The 16492-nt window shown below is 38.5% G+C and overlaps 2 protein-coding genes across 5 annotated transcripts in view; one reads left to right on the top strand and one right to left on the bottom strand.

The window, feature by feature from the left end:
- Igf2bp3 (insulin like growth factor 2 mRNA binding protein 3) overlaps window positions 1-5119 on the top strand; it is a 111742-nt gene extending 106623 nt beyond the window's left edge. For all 3 annotated transcript variants that reach the window (XM_074065149.1, XM_020184400.2, XM_074065150.1), the window contains 3 exons: window positions 1321-1452; window positions 2111-2224; window positions 2894-5119. In XM_074065149.1, coding sequence (XP_073921250.1) covers window positions 1321-1452; window positions 2111-2224; window positions 2894-2992 — 345 coding nt within the window. In that variant the 3' untranslated portion in view covers window positions 2993-5119. The remainder of the gene's footprint in view (window positions 1-1320; window positions 1453-2110; window positions 2225-2893) is intronic.
- A 511-nt stretch (window positions 5120-5630) lies between these two features.
- Malsu1 (mitochondrial assembly of ribosomal large subunit 1) lies at window positions 5631-15120 on the bottom strand. 2 transcript variants are annotated; one of them, XM_074065152.1, is made up of 4 exons: window positions 14838-15120; window positions 13482-13660; window positions 7161-7242; window positions 5631-5839 (listed from the first exon to the last, which is right to left on the bottom strand). In XM_074065152.1, the coding sequence occupies exons 1-4, from the start codon at window positions 15082-15084 to the stop codon at window positions 5832-5834; spliced, it is 516 nt and encodes a 171-aa protein (XP_073921253.1). In that variant the 5' UTR covers window positions 15085-15120; the 3' UTR covers window positions 5631-5831. The 2 variants fall into 2 exon arrangements, with proteins under 2 accessions (XP_073921253.1, XP_073921252.1); XM_074065151.1 differs by having other exon boundaries at window positions 5631-5843; window positions 14838-15118.
- Window positions 15121-16492: the final 1372 nt, after the last annotated feature.

Here is a 16492-nt window from a genome sequence, read left to right as displayed (position 1 = left end):
TCTAAACTATGTCTGGTAACATTGCCTACATGTCACCCCAGTCATCCCTGAATCCTTTGTTTGTTTTGGCAGTGCTGTAGAATTTGTACCTAGCATGCAAGAGGCCCTGGGTTCAATCCCTAGCACCACAAACAAACAACTTTCAACATTTCCTTAAAATTTTTTGTTGTTTCCTGTATTGAATTTTTAGTCAGCACTTTAGCCTGGAATCTTCAAATATAAACATTGGTTATTTCATGTTTGTCCTTGGTGCTGAGCTTTATGCTTTTATAAGTGGAATTGCTGCCTTGCAATTGCTATGCTTATATAATGGAAAATTCAGTTATTTACCTGTATCCTCAAATCTCCACATTGTACAGTTATGTTAAAAGTAACACTTAAGACAAGCTATGATGGTTCTCATTTAATGTGATCAGTGGTAATTCCAAATGAATGTTTTATTTTGGAGCTCTTAGGAGTAGTTAACCTCTTAATCCATGGTTTTTAAGAGCTTCTGTTTTGGAGGATAGTGTATATCCTCCTATCCTTGGCCTGGATTAAGTAATACCTATCTCTGTGGCCTGAGGCATTAAGGATGAATGGAATCTAGTGTATCGGTGAATTCTGTCTTTTCTGTAATCTCCTAAAATGAATTTAGCATTTCTGTACCACTGACAATGTGGTGGGAATTTTGTCTTTATTGTCAGGATAGCCCAACTCTGAGACTTCTTTTTTCCTTTGGTGTGTATCAGAACAAATTAATAATTGACTTAATAGGTTTCTTATATAATACATAGTGCTATGCAGTAGGTGATAAGAGTCTGTTGGTTTTAAGTATCAGAAATGTGTGGCTACTGGATTTTTGTAGCCTCTTTAAAACACATAAATCACCTGGCTAAAGATTAAGAAACATGTTTAAATAGAAAATATCCCTCTGAGTAGGTTTCTAACTGGCCTACTTAGACAAGAGCTTGGCTCTCTGTGACCCTGGCATTGCTGTCTGTGTCATTCTTTCCTAGTCTGTTTTGCTTAAGAAAAATGTTAATTCCTCATTTCCAGAGGAGTCATTTTACCTGTCAGGATTATTTTTTTTATTTTGACTACCAATTGCCCTTAGCTGTTTTCATCAGAAGAATATAACTGTCCTTCTTAGCATTCACTTGTCTTGCCTTGCCTATGATGCATGCATTTTTCACTCTTTCCAGGGTCCCTAGCTTCTTTGTCTTATGCTTTCTTCAATGGTCTGCCACCTCCAGGTGGATGGAGGCCAACTTTAACATTAATTGACCTTTTGTATTTCAAATATGAAGGACACTGATCAGGATATATTCTCATCTGTAGGCTCAGGGAAGAATTTATGGAAAAATTAAAGAAGAAAACTTTGTTAGTCCTAAAGAAGAGGTGAAACTGGAAGCTCATATCAGAGTGCCATCCTTTGCTGCTGGCAGAGTTATTGGAAAAGGAGGCAAAACGGCAAGTACTTCAGCAAAACCTGTGCAGTGGTATGAAAGGGAAAGCGTTGAAAGGTACTTAGGAGTTCCAAGTCCCTGAATTTTGGCTAATTTATAAAAAGCAAGACCATCTTGACCAAGGTTTGGAGAAGACTGATTGCCTATTGTTCCTTGCATGTTGGTGTCAGCTGCGTATGAAAGTAATGCTTTGAGTAAGGGAACTGTCCCATAGTTGTCAGGGGCATTCAGCACTATTCTGTCTATATAACTTAGATTTTAACTTTTATTGCACAGACACTAAAGGACATGAACTGAAAAACATTTTTAATTTCATCTACAACTGAAAAAAAGCAAATGGTTTCTCATCTTTACCTAATATAATTTCTAACTCATTTCCAAAACTATACACAATTTTGAAGTAATTGAGAGCAGTTTGGAATCAGATTTTCAGGATTTGAAACTGGCTTGCCATTCACTTGTGTGTATGGGCAAATCAGTTTCTTTTGATGAATGTTACTTCTAGCTATCTCAAAATGTAGATGATACTCTTAAGTTAATGGAACTACTAGTGGATTAAATGAAAATTTTAAAACCATACCTCAGAGTCTGGAGCATAGTAAGTGCTCAGGAAATAGGTTTTATTTTTTAATACCACGTAGTATGATCTGTATTTATTTCAGGTGAATGAACTCCAGAATTTGTCAAGTGCTGAAGTCGTTGTCCCTCGTGACCAGACACCTGATGAGAATGACCAAGTTGTTGTCAAAATAACTGGTCACTTCTATGCTTGCCAGGCAAGTGGGCTCTAACAAGCAAGCTCTTTTGCTTCTCTCTCAAATGGAAGTAATTCTCTCAGTGGTGTTCCCACTCCAAATATTTAAGGGGTATTGAATGCTTCACTTTTTTTTTTTTTTTTTTTTATAAAAGAGACAAGGCTTTCTGTGTTGCCCAGGCTGGCCCGGAACCACTGGGCTCAAGTGATCCTTCTATCTCAGCTTCTGGAGCAGTAGGAACTAAAAATATGTGCCACTATGCCTCACTAATGCTTAACTTTTTTTTTTTTTTTTTTTGCGGGGGAGTGGTGGAAATGGGAGTTGAACCCAGAGCCTTGCAAATGGTAGGTAAACTCTCTACTTTAAGCCATACCCCAGTCCTTTTGGTTTTGTATTTTGTTTCTGAGATAGGTTCTCACTAACTTTTTCTGCTGATCTTAAACTCTCCATCCTCCTGCGTCTACCTCCAGAATTGCTGGGATTTTAGATGTGTGCCACTAGGCCAGGCAGCTTAACACATTTAGGCTCCCTTTTAGCAGGTGATTGCAGACTGATTAGTATTTATCTCTACTCTTCAAATGTACATATTCACTCCTCTTCAAATGGATTTTCATGTTTGAAGTTGCTAAAATGGAAGAGTAAAATAACTTTTGATCATGTAGATTTTTCAAAGCTCTTGTCTTTTTGTAGGTTGCCCAGAGAAAAATTCAGGAAATTCTGACTCAGGTAAAGCAGCATCAACAGCAGAAGGCCCTACAAAGTGGACCACCTCAGTCAAGGCGGAAGTAAAGGCTCAGGAAACAGCCCACCACAGAGGCAGATGCCAAACCAAAGACAGATTGCTTAACCAACAGACGGGTGCTGACCCCATCCAGAATCACATGCACAAGTTTTTACCTAGCCAGTTGTTTCTGAGGACCAGGCAACTTTTGAACTCCTGTCTCTGTGAGAATGTATACTTTATGCTCTCTGAAATGTATGACACCCAGCTTTAAAAAAAAAAAAATGGGGGAGGGAGGGAAAGAGAAGAGCTCTGTACTTCCCTTTGTAGTCTCACAGTATAATGAATTATTCTAATTTTTCTTAATATTCCCCCATAATGCCAAAATTGGCTTAAATGGCGTAGTCAATAAATTTGTCAAATGGATAAATTAAGAATAGATTGCTCCTAAATCCAATTGTTAAAATTGGATCAGAATAGAACCATCACAGGAACTTAAATGTTAAGCCATTAGCTTAGAAAAACTGTTGTTTTATTTTTTATCTAACACTAACATGAATAACATAAGGGAAGTGCTGAACGGTGTTGGCAGGGGTATTAAATGTGCATTTTTACTCAACTACCTCAGGTATTCAGTAATACAGTGAAAAGCAAATTGTTCCTTTTTTTGAAAGTTTTATATACTTTATAAAAGTCCAACCGTTTTTTAAAAAATTAAAACTTAACATCTATCAGCTAACGGGCAAATAATTGAGAAAGGAATTTTACTTCTGGCTGGTGACAGTAAAGCTGGAAAATTAATTTCGGGGTTTTGGAGGCTTCTGACACAGTCATTAGTTAGAAAATCCAACACATGTTCAAAGATACGGAGCAGTGCCTATATTTGGAGAGCAGCAATACCATTTATTCCTTTGTTTTATAGTTGGGAAGGTTTTTGATGTACTAACAGAGCAAAGTGGTGGCAGGAGGCTTTGGAATGGCTAGTTTAAATGGCTTCAGGAGACTTCAGGATTTTTGTTTAGCTATGTGAATGCATAAATGCTTTGTGCTTTTGACTATCACTACCTTAAGAAAGTGCACAGATGAAGAAATGCAGGATTTAAACAGGCAAAAAGCAAGCTTCAACTTGTCTTATAGGATGCTTAATTTACCAATACAGTTTAGACTCATTGATCTACACTTGGAACAGATTCCAAAAGAACTGCTTTGTGAAGGCCAATGGGACAGTTAGAGATAGCGTATATGTAGAAAAGCTACATCTCCTTGTGCCTGGCACTGTCACAAGCCTTACTAAGCTATTTTGAAGACTTTTAAGCAATGGATGTTTTTTAAGTAGTCCACCTAAATACTACATAGAACTTAGCAGGACTTCTGTATACCCTGCAAACACTTATTGAAAATAAGTCAAAAGGTAGAGAATGCAAGGAAACCGTTTTGGTAATATACTTTGGATGACTGTGAAAACACCTGACTGTTGATATTGAACTCTTTACCCATTCCTTAACTTGATGGCAAAGCCCAGGATGTACAATTGTGTGGGTGCGGGTGGCCCCAAGGCCACGCTGCTCTCTGAATTGTTTTTGTGTTGCTTTTGTTCATAAAATGATCACAGTCACCCCATTACACTGAAGGGCATTATGTAACCCTCTAAAATCATTTTGCCTCATTTGTATTTCAAGATTAATTTCTACACAGAATAGGCAAGTTTAGGCATTTTGAAAATGATTTGAAATGTTTTCCTAAATATTTCCAGAAAACCAGTTTATTTTGTAGTTTTTAGTCAAAAAGCGCCCATTTTTTGTCACTGAATTCATCTGGCATTCATAATTGTTTTCATACAATGAATTTAAATTGCTTTAAAAAAAATCATGAACCGGCTTTCTGGTTGAATTTCAGGTGAGATGTGTTTGAGGCCAGAGTTCTTCCTCAATATTTGATTTTTCAAAAATACTGATAGGTGCTGCATTTATATCTGCTGGTTTAAATTCTGCCATATTTCACTTCTAGCCTTTTAGCTTGGCAAATCATGTTTTACTTTCACTTTAAGCGTTGATAATTTGGAGTATCTGGTACTAAGAATAATTCTGTAATTGAATTTTGTACTCACCATATGGATCATTCCTCATCTATAATGTGCCCCCAATGCAGCTTCATATTCCAGATACCTTGATGCAAAATAAAGTTTTTCATCATTAGGTACAGCTTGTTGTGTAGTATGTTTTCAGATGGGTATGAGCATTTTGAATTTGTTCTACAAACTTGAACAAATATTTAGTGGTACATTATTTTCTCCAGCCCTGATACATTAGTATGAACACTGACTATACCGTTTGCATATGAACTTAAGAACTACAGGTTCCAAGAGTTTCCTTAACATTTGCTTTCCGTCATTTGGAGGATTGTGAAAGAGTATAGAAGAATATCCTGGTACTTACTACTGTCTTCTATTATCTCAAAGTAATAGATCAGTGGATGGCGATGCATTTAGGCAGTTTATAAAAATCTGAGCAGAGGGCTTACATTAATCCCAGGCACCAATGCTAAGGCCAGGAAATCCTGCTGGGATCTCAGTAATGTTAACTCATTTATATATACTCCACACATCAGTATGAGTGCCCATGAGGTAAACAATGCTTGTTCCAGTGTCAACCTAACTGATGTGAAGCCTAGGATTGGTATTTTCCAAGAAGTGACTCAATCCAAGTCTGAAATGTCTAAAGCAGTTCTAGTTTTATTCACATTTGAACTCCACTGGAGTCAGAGATGAAGTGTCATCTTCTATTCCAAGAATGAAGTCTTCAGGTAATGTTTCAGGTGCTATCTGAGCTAACTGGTCATCATAAGAACGTAGGGTCCATAATTTCTCTAATTCATAGGTTTCTCTGGTTTCTGGAAGCATCAAATGAATCACCATGCTGCCTATCAGAGACAAACAAGAGTTACAATGAAGAAACAGTTCATTTGCTTTTTATTCCTGTGTACTCACAATCCTCTGTGTTTACTATTAAGAGTCTGGACACGAGCAGTGGTCCTTACATTAGTAGCACCTGGAAACTTCTTAATAAAAGGCTAAATAATTGTGAACCTCATCCCAGCAAAAAAATACCATTGAAGTGCTGTGCTTTTGTTAGTATATCCATCAGCCCAGAGGTACATATCAGCATGAATGTAAACTTTATCCAAATGAATAAAGGTAGTCTGTTTTGGGATACAGTTCTCCAGGGGTACACATCTTGTGAGCAAAGAAAGTATTGACTGCTTGCCTTTGGTTCTGGACTGTTTTTTTCAAAGATATTTATAGGTAAGGCCATACACTGTTTATAGTTTTAGTAGAAAGACAGTATCTTCCTCTAGAACAAAGAGCAGCTTTGCTTACAGCTGTGGTTCTCAGTCTGGAACAACATGAGTAATGCGTAGACACATTTTTTGATTGTCACAACTAGAGAGGACACTGCTAAAACAGCCTACAATACACAAGATACCCCTAAGCTCACAATAAAGATCCAACATACTCATAGTGACAAAGCTGAGGAACTCCAAGCCTTATAATCTTGATGTCTCCCACCAGAGGAAAAGCAGGCCTGTTTCCTACTAATTATAAAAGACACCCTAGTCTTAGAGTTCCTCTCTTACAACTGTGTACTTTTGTCATATGGTTTCTGTGTTGCCTTATAGGATTTTGGATTCAGGGAACCAAGGCAAAATTAATGATAGTATAGTAGTCTTATGTCATCTGTCAGTATCCATGAAACTAGAACAACCTGCTGGCTTACAAGTAGGATAAAATCTCAGATCTCTTGATTCTTGAGAGATAGTTACTGTTTTTCTCTTTGTAATATCTTGGTGGGAGACACTTTGAAACTGTGCACATTAATACCTGAACTTGAATCTTTTCAAAATCTCAGTATTCTCTCATTTGAGTTATGGCCAACATTACATACACCCATCACACCCCACAACTTTGCAGCTCTGTGTGGCTAGTCACATGTATACCTTATAGTATGTCTTCCTCCAGGAAAGTATCATCTAGGGTATTTTGGTCAGATAAAGTTTTCACATGTGAATAAGATACCTGAGTTACATAATTAATTAAGTAAAACTGTTGTTACTTGACACAAATTTCAAAGAACTTTCATGGAAATACACCCAGTAATTTTATTTCAATCTTTCTGGAGCTCAAAACAATTCAAGACTAGTACACTATCAATACTTATAAAATATACCAAAATAACTTACCAAAGTCCACACAGAGCCAGTCATCAGTATCCTTCCCTTCAATCTTAACATGTGGTTCACTTTTACATTTTAGGTATTTGTACTGAAAAAAGCCAAGTCATATATTAAAAGGAGAGAAGCAGGGAAGTCTGCTTAGGGTCTAGGGCACTTTTCTTGGTCTGAATTTGGGAACTAGCTTGCTTATTCCTTGTAGCCCTGTGACTAATAACCTGGGCTGGAGGCATGGCTCAAGTAGTAAAGCGCCTGTCTAGCAAGTGCTAGAGTTCAAACCCCAGCACCACCAAAAAAAAAAAATTTTTTTCTTTTTAGCTAGGCACTGGTGGCTCATTCCTGTAATCCTAGGTACTTGGGAGGCTTGCAAATTGAAGGTTAGGCCCCAGCAAATAGTTCACAAGACCCCCCATCTCCAAAATAACCAGAGCAAAATGGACTGGAGGTAGCTCAAGTGGGAAAGCAACTTCTTTGTAAGCTTGAAGTCCTGAGTTCAAATCCCAGTCCCACAAAATTTGGAAAATATCTCCCCCCTACATCCTATCTTATACCTCTTTCCTAGATCCTGCTCAAACCCTCTTAAGAGGGCCACTCGACTCATTCACCAAAATGCCTCTGAGGCACAGGCCTAAGCACACTCCACACTCAGTTCCCACCTATATCATTGTTTGTGCCCATCCAGCTCCCCTTCACACTCAGAGAGAAAGCAGATACCACTTTCCTATTTTAAGGCTAAGTCATCTTAGTGTTACTGATTTTATCTCACCTAGCTTTAGGATATGTTAATAGAAATTTCTCAAAGAGCTATGAATGGTCTCTGTTCCTGGCTTTTATCAATACCAACAAAGACTTAAGTTTTATAAGAGGCACAGGACAATATATAAGGACAAAGGTGTCAACTTACTAAGAAGATGGAACAATTTACACATTAGCACCAAACTTCAGAACTCTAAATATGAATGAAGCACACTAAAAATTTAAGGGGAAAACAGCAGTATAATGATAGACTTCAATATCCCATGTTCTATAATGGATAGAACAATGAGCTCAATAAGGAAAGACTCTACTCTATGCTACAGATCTACTGGACCCAATAGACATTAACAGAACATTCTACCCAAAGTATAATACACATTTTTCTCAAGTGTACCTGGAACATTTTCTAGGATAGATAATTTATTAGGCCTTAAATCTTAAAAGAGTAAAATCACACAAAACATGTTTTCTGATCACAATGGAATAAAACTAGAAATCAAGAAAATGGGAAAATTTACAAGTATGTGGAAATTAAACACACTCTTCATAATAGGTCAAAGAAGAAACCGCATGGGAAAATAGAAAGTATCTTGAGACAAATGAAAATTAACATGCCAAAACTTCTGGGTTATAGAAAAGCACTGTTAAGAGAAATTTTATAGATATAAATGTCTACATTAAAAACAAATTGCAACTCACCAAGCTGAATTTATACTGTAAAGAACTAAGAAATGAGGGGGCCTGTGGTGAGGCTCAAGTGGTAAGAGCCTGACTAGGGGCAAGAGTAATAAGGCCTTGACCCCAAACCTCAGTACTGAAAAACAGAAAAGCAAACTATGGAATGAAAAATTCTCAAAAGTAGCAGAAGGAAGGAAAGAATAAGAAAGAAAAAAAATGACAAGATTTAGTTCTTCAAAAAGTAACAAAATTGACAAATCCTTAAGATTATGAAGAAAAGGCTCAACTAAAAACAAATGAAAGAAGGATCATTACTATCAATTTAGGAGAAATAAAAAGATTATAAGAGTGCTCTGATCAACACCCATAAATGGATAACCTAGGTAGAACAAATTCCCGGAGACACACAACCCACCAAGTTTGAATCATGAAACAAAGTCCAAGTAAAGGGACTAAATTAGTAACTGAAATTTCCCAACAAAGAAAAGCCCTGTACCAGACGGCTTTCTTGTGAATTATACTAAATATTTAAGGAAGAATAATTCTCAAGCTTGCAAAAAATTAAAGAGGAAGGACCACTTCCTAACTCCTATGAAGCCAATGTCACTCTGACACAAAAGCATTCCAAGAGAACTATAGACCAATATTCCTGGTGAACATTTGATGCTGAAGTCTCCAACAAAGTATTAGCAAACCAAATTTGGCAGCATATTAAAAGGATTATACACCATGACCAAATGAGATTTATTCCTGGAATACAAAGATGGTTCAACGTTACATATATTAATAATATAAAGGAAAAACCATGTGTTTATCTGAATTGATGCATGACAAAATTGAACACCCTTTCACAATAAAATCACTCAACAAATAGGAATAAAATTAAACCACCACAATGTAAAAAAGGCCACATAAGAAAAGCACACAGCTAACATAATGATAAAAAACTGTAAGCTTTTCCTCTAAGATCAAGCATAAAACAAGAGTGCCCATTTTTGCTACTTCTATTCAACACAGATTGGAAGCTCTAGGCAGAGCAATTACACAAAAGAAAGAAAAGGCATCCAAATTAGAAAATAAAAGTAAAATTATCTCTGTAGACATGATCTCATGTAGAAAAGCCTCAAGATGCCACCCCCCCAAAAAAATGGTTAGGATTAATAAATTCGGCAAAGCTGCAGGATCAAAAATCAGTTGCATTTCTAATACTAATAAGCAATCTGAAAAGGAAATTAAGAAAACAATTTCATTTACAATAATATCAAAAAGAGTAGGAATAAACTTAGCAAAGGAGGCAAAAACTCAAAACTACAAAACATGGCTGAAAAAAATTAAAGACCCCAATAAATGGAAAAATATCCTGAGTTCATAGACTGGAAGACAATATTAAGATGTTAATACTATCCAAAGCAATCTACAGATGCCAATGAAATCCTTATTAAAACTAGTAATGTTTTATGAAGAAATAGAGAAAACCCACTCTAAAATTTATACAGACTTTCAAGGGACCCTGAACAGCTAAAACAATTCTAAAAAAAAAGAACAACAAAGTTGATGGTCTCACCTGCCCTGATTGTAAAGCTAGTGCAGTTGTGGTTCAGTGTATTGTGCACTTAGCATGCTTGAGACCCTGGGTTCAATCCCTGGCATCAAAACAAAAATCTGAGTACAAAGATAAAGTAACCAAAACAGTGTAGTACTGGCATAAAGTCAGATATATAAACCAATGAACTAGAGTTCAGAAATAAACCCTCAAATGATATACAACAAAGGTGCCAAGACAATTCAATGGGGAAGGAATTTTTTCAACATACGTACTGAGGACACTTGGTATTTACATGTAAAATTTTTATCAGCTAACTTAAGGTGGACTAAATACCTAAACATAAGACCTAAAACAAGGGAAAGCTGCACAATGTAGACTTGGTAATGATTTCTTGGACATGATATCAAAGGCAGAGGTGCCAAGAACAACAAAAAATAGATAAAATGGACTCATCAAAATCGAATACTTTTGGAGCTGGGGGGTATAGCTCAGTAGTAGAACACTTACCTAGCATGCCTGAGACCCTGGGGTCAATTGTCAGCACCACACATACACACAACCTACCAAGGCCACACACAGAACTGCAAATTACTTATTTGATTATGGATTAACATTCAGGAAATAGAATTCCTACAAGCCCCTTCCTCCTCCCCAAATCAAGCCTGATTTAAATTTTTTTGGGGGGAGGAGGTGATACTGGGGTTTGAACTCAAGACTTTGCACTTGTGAGGCAGGTATTCTATCACTTGAGCCACACCTCCAACCCCAAGCCTGATTTAAAAAGGGCCAAATGTCTATTTGAATAGACAGTTCACCAAAGAATATATATAAATGGCAAATAAACAGATGAAAATATTCTCAATATCACTAATTGTTACAGGAATGCAAATCAAAACCACAATGAGATAGTTCATATCCATAAAGATAGCTATTATCAGAAAAGTAAAATGTTAAGTTTTGGCTAAGATGTGAAGAAATTAAAAACAGTGAAACTAGTGAGAATGCAAATTGGCGTACTCACTATGGAAGAAGTGTAGTAGGTTCTCAAAATTAAGAATAGAATGACCTTATGACCCAGCAATTCCACTTCTGAGTGCATATCCAAAAGAATTAAAAGGAGGGACATGAACATACTGCTACATCCATGTTTATTGTGGCACTAGTCACAACAGCCAAAAGTTAGAAGCAACCAAAGTGTCCATCAGTGAATGAATGGGTAAACAGTGAGGCATATACATACAGGAGAATGTAGAATATTACCCTTTAAAAAGGAAGAAATGGGATAGGAATGTAGTTCGGTAGTAGAGTGCTTGCCTCTGGGTTTGACAACCCCTAGCATGGGGATGGGAGGGAATCCTCTGATGCATTGTACAACACAGATGAATCTTGAAGACGATCTGAGTGAAATAAGCTAGTCATTAAAGGGCATGTACAGGGCATTCTACTCGTGAGATACTAAGAATAGTCAAATTCATAGAGACAAAATAGGGTGGTTGCTGCATGGGGAGAAGGGAAGGAGGAGTTAATATTTGGAGTTATTGTTATTTAATGGGTACAGAATTCCAGTTTTGCAAGATGAAGTTCTGGAGATGGAAAATGGTAATGATGACACATCAATGTGAATGTACTTAAAAATGATTAAAATTGTAGGTTATACCAAGACACTGGTGGCTTACAACTATAATCCTAGCTACTCAGGATGCAAATATCAGGAGGATAAGGGTCAAAGCCAGCCTGGGCAATTAGTTTATAAGACTCTATCTCAAAAACACCCATCACGAGAAAAGGGCTGGTGGAGTGACTCAAGGTATAGACCCTGAGTTCAAACCCCAGTACTGAAAAAAAAAAATTAAAACAAAAAAATCCTATATATATCCACAAACTTTGAGCTTGCATTTCTTTCCCTTCTCATCTAAAAATTCTGTAAAATTGCTTATCCCTTATTTTCCATTTTTCCTCTTCTAGAAACTTCTCTGAAAAACCTCCCATTCTTTTTTCTATCCCCAAGTCCAATGGTCATTACTGAATCCTCATCTTACTCTATGCCACTATTATACTATTGCATCTGATACAGACCCTGTCTTACTACCCTTCTTCATGCTGTCCTGGTTCTCTTCCTATTTTTACAACTACTTTTTCAGAATCTTCCTCTACTCTGCCATATTGCACCAAGTCTGTTTTCAGACCCTTTATTCTACAACCCTGCTATAGACAACCTCAGCTATTCTTTTGGTTTTAACTCTGTTGAAAATTAGCCAAAGAAAAGGCAGTTAAGAGAGTTTGGTGCCCTTGTAGAATGGTGCCAGAATCAATTGGAAGCTTCCAAGTAGTTTTTTCTTATTCTGATTCACATTCAATTCAATTGGAAAATGAACTCCTTTCCCTTTCCTCTACTAGACCCATGAATTCAAGGCTGAATGTATTTCATTTTTACTTCCCCCCACACTGAGCACAGTGTGCTCAAACATCTGAATTATGCCCAAACATCTGAATTATGAACTGTAGCCCGGCACTGTCCAGGACAATTATAGAAATGTTTTATGGCTGTTCAATATGGTAGTAATCAGCTACATGGGGCTACTGAGCATCGGAAATGTGGGTAGTACAACTGAGGAACTTAATTTGTAACTCTGACTTATAATTAAATACCCACATGTAGCTAGTGGCTACCTATTAGTGTTGTTCTAGATATCCCTCTGACACACTGTTTTTCTAGCCTGCCTCAGGTCATCAATTCTTTTCCTTGTGGTCACAAAAGAAACAGAGATTGGAAGGATCGTGGTTCTAGACCAGCCCAGGCAAACAGTTCTTGAGAAACTCTCCCACCCCATCTCTAAAATAACCAGCGCAAAATGGACTGGAAGTGTGGCTCAAGTAGTATAGTGCCTGCTTTGCAAGCATGAAGCCCTGAGTTCAAACCCCAGTCCTACCAAAAAAAAAAAAAAAAGAATTATATGTATGTAAGAAAATAGTATAATGAAACCCACTACAAACTGTTAAAAAGGAGAGGGAAGAGGGAAAGAGTAACATAAATGGGTAAATTTGATCAAAGTATATACTATATGCACATATGTAAATATCACAATGAAACCCCTTTATACAAATTAATTTATACTAATTTAAAAAAAAAACAAAAAAAGAAAGAAATGTCCTGACTCCACAGGGTTGAATACATGTTCCCAAATCTTTCACTATCAAAGAACATAAAATGCACTCTTGTAAATTCTGAAAATGTGGGCCTCTTCTGTGATCTCCCTTGATGTTTTATCCTAAGTATTGCTCCTCAGCCCTTGACGCGAGGCCACTGCTCTCCTCAGTTTATAATCCAAAGAGAAAAGAAAGCATCCTACCATTTTCACAACGTAGTAGGCCATGGCATGTAAATGTCGGGTGGAAGTTCCACTAGCAATTACAAAGTAATCTGTGTATCGCATTTCTGGAGGAACCTTGATCACACAAATATCTCTTGCATTTTCTTGCCTCAGAAGTGAAACCAGCATATCGATGTCAAACTTGGGACCAGTATGATCTGAAATGCACAAGTATTTGTTTGTGTCAGATGGCCAAATAGAAGAAAGACTTGTATGCATCCACAGAAGCAGACAGAGATGCAGATGTCTCCCAGAGGAGAGAGCTCCTTCATGAGGGTGTTCAGATTCAAAATGTTTGTTTGGAAGTTGAACCTGGGCTGTAGTTTCATATAGCACTGCTCAGCTTTTATGGTCAGAGTGCTCAAGTTTCAGAGAGCTTCTATACATTCTTTGCTATTACCACATGCAAGTAGAAATGTAGATCAGAGGGAAATGACTTTCTAGTCACTAGTACTGATATGAGCAATACACCTCAAACAAAGAAATGCTACACAGAGAGAAAAAGAGTAACACGATTTGGGGAAGGGGTGATATCCTGGGCATATTAAATTGAATCCCAGCATTAAAAGATTATAGAACTAGAATTGTGAGCTGGAAGGACTCACAGTCTGCAACTGAGATGAAGAAACAGGACTACACAAGTGTGGCCTAAGATCAAATAAGAGCTAAAATTTTAACCAACCTCATTTTGAGTCATCAGGTTTTTCTTATAAAGCAGTTTGTATTAACAACTGTCATCTATGAAAACCTTTTCTCGGGTAGAGATTCGGACATTCTATTCTTCACCTTGGAGTATTAGTCTGTAAATTCATAGCTGTCCTAAGTTATAAAGGACCTAGTAATCAAGTCCATCGAGACGTCTCCCTCTCGTATTCTATAATGACCTGTTTTCAATTTCTCAACTTTCTTAAGGTATGTGCAACAATTAGGGGATTTTAAGTGAGACCCATCTTCTCTCAGCGCTATCACAGATCCCGAGGTCCTGGGTCCCCCTCGAATCCTTAGGACTCACGCTCCCAAAAAACCCATTCCCACGACCGTAGGCAGAGCGTAAAGTAAGTAAGGATGGCGAAGCTGACACTCCAAGGGAGAGATGTGGCCATCTACACGGCTGGAATTTTGAAGACGACAGCTCATCTCCTGGCCTCACAGTTTCTTTACGTTAAAACAGGAAGACTGGCGACACAACCTTTCAAGTCCCTTACAGCTCTGGATCTGCATGAGTTTTGTGACTCATACACACGTGCATGGAGAAGGGAACCCAAGGCTTCCCCCGTTAGGACTCGGCTCCCAACTGCTCACAGCAGCTGACCTCCCTCTCCTCCACGCCGGTACCTGCTGGGCCCGTCTCCGGGTGTTGCTCATCGGCTGCCCGCTCCTCCAACGGAGACCCATTGTGCAGGCCGCGCACAAGGGCCGGGGTGAGGTAGACCCGGCAGAGCGCGGGTCCCGCGGGAAGCCGCCCCGTGGGCCGCAGCTGGAACAGGGACCCTGCGGTCGCCGCGGGACCCACTCCAGGGCGGAGAGCCCTAAGCCTCAGGAGCAACCTGACGCGTCGCGCCACACAGGCAACGGACCCCATCGCTGTCGCCGCGCATTGACGTCACGGGGCGGGGCCTCACGGAAAGGCCAGGAACTTCTACGTCAGAAGCGTGGGCGGAGACAGGCCTTGAGGCTAGGCCGCGGGCGGAGTCTGGAACCTGCACGAGACTACTGAGAGCTCAAGAAACGATTTGTCCTGAGGTTTCCTAAGGGGTAAAGGGCTGGTGTTTGGCCGGAAGGGGGTGGGACTAGAGTTGGAATTCAGGGCTTCCTGAATTGCAAAGCAGGCACTCTATCGCTTGAGCCACACCTCCAGTCCATTTTGCTCTGGTTATTTTAGAGATGGCGGTGGGGGAGGGGGCTCTAGTGAACTGTTTGCCTGGCCTAGCCCCGAGTAGCTAGGATTTCAGGAGTGAGCCACCAGTACCAGACTCACCTTGCATTTTGTATCATTTTATCTCTCTGTCACTCTCTACTCTTATCCTTATGAAAGCAGAAAAATTTTGTTTTGTTTTTTGACTGTTCTTTCCACTTCGCCTAAAACAGCGCCTGGTATGGATAGGCTGGAATTAAGACAATTTTCTACCCTCTCTCATTTTCAAAAAATATCCAAGGTTCCCTTTGCAAATTTGAAATCCCATGAGGAAAATCTTATCCTGGACTAGGGTAGGGCTGCAGGCAGTGATGTAAAAGGCCATTTGGAAAATTCTTAGTCTGCCCTTTACCTACACCCCTTCAATGGAGGAGTTTCCACCAATGGATAGCGCTGTGGGGACCACTTTCATGAGAATAAGGAATGCTGAGTTGACCAGGGTCCTACACTTAGTGGTCAAGCTGGAAGCAGAAGCCAAGTTTCTGAAAAGAAAGTTACTTCCTGAGTAGTATGGAATTAGCCTGGAACACTGCTAAGCACATAGTAGGTACTCCAAAAGTGTTTAATACATTATTTAATTTTTCTACAAAAGAAGAAACTGCAACCACTAATGCTGGGGAAATTTTTATAAAATAAACTCGTATAAGCACTTGTGCTTTCCACTCCAAATATTCATAATTGCTTCGAGTTATTTTCAAAAATAAGAAAATGAAGTGTTCCCACTCTTGTCTCTGAGTATCCCAAACGTGCTTTACCAACTTGTATTTGCCATCAAGGATCATCTGCATATGCTGTATTACCTGCAGGTGGTAACCATATGGAAACTGGATAGTTAAGCATAGTTTAACGATAGTTCTGAAAATACATCATTAGGCAATTTCGTTATGCAGATATCATGCTGAAACTAAGATGGCTAAAATGTCTGAAGATATAACCTTAGGGGACCACCACTGTGGACCTCACTTTAGCCTCAGGTTCTTTGTGTTTCATTGTGATATTTCCATGCATGTATGTAATGTACTTTAACCAAGATCACCTCCTCTATTATTCTTTTATTCCCCTTTTGAAGTAATTT

The sequence above is a fragment of the Castor canadensis genome, chromosome 2, assembly GCF_047511655.1.
Source record: "Castor canadensis chromosome 2, mCasCan1.hap1v2, whole genome shotgun sequence".
Taxonomy (NCBI): domain Eukaryota; kingdom Metazoa; phylum Chordata; class Mammalia; order Rodentia; family Castoridae; genus Castor; species Castor canadensis.
The sequence above is the reverse complement of the archived record's forward strand: the minus strand, read 5'-3'. Positions and strand labels throughout refer to the sequence as shown.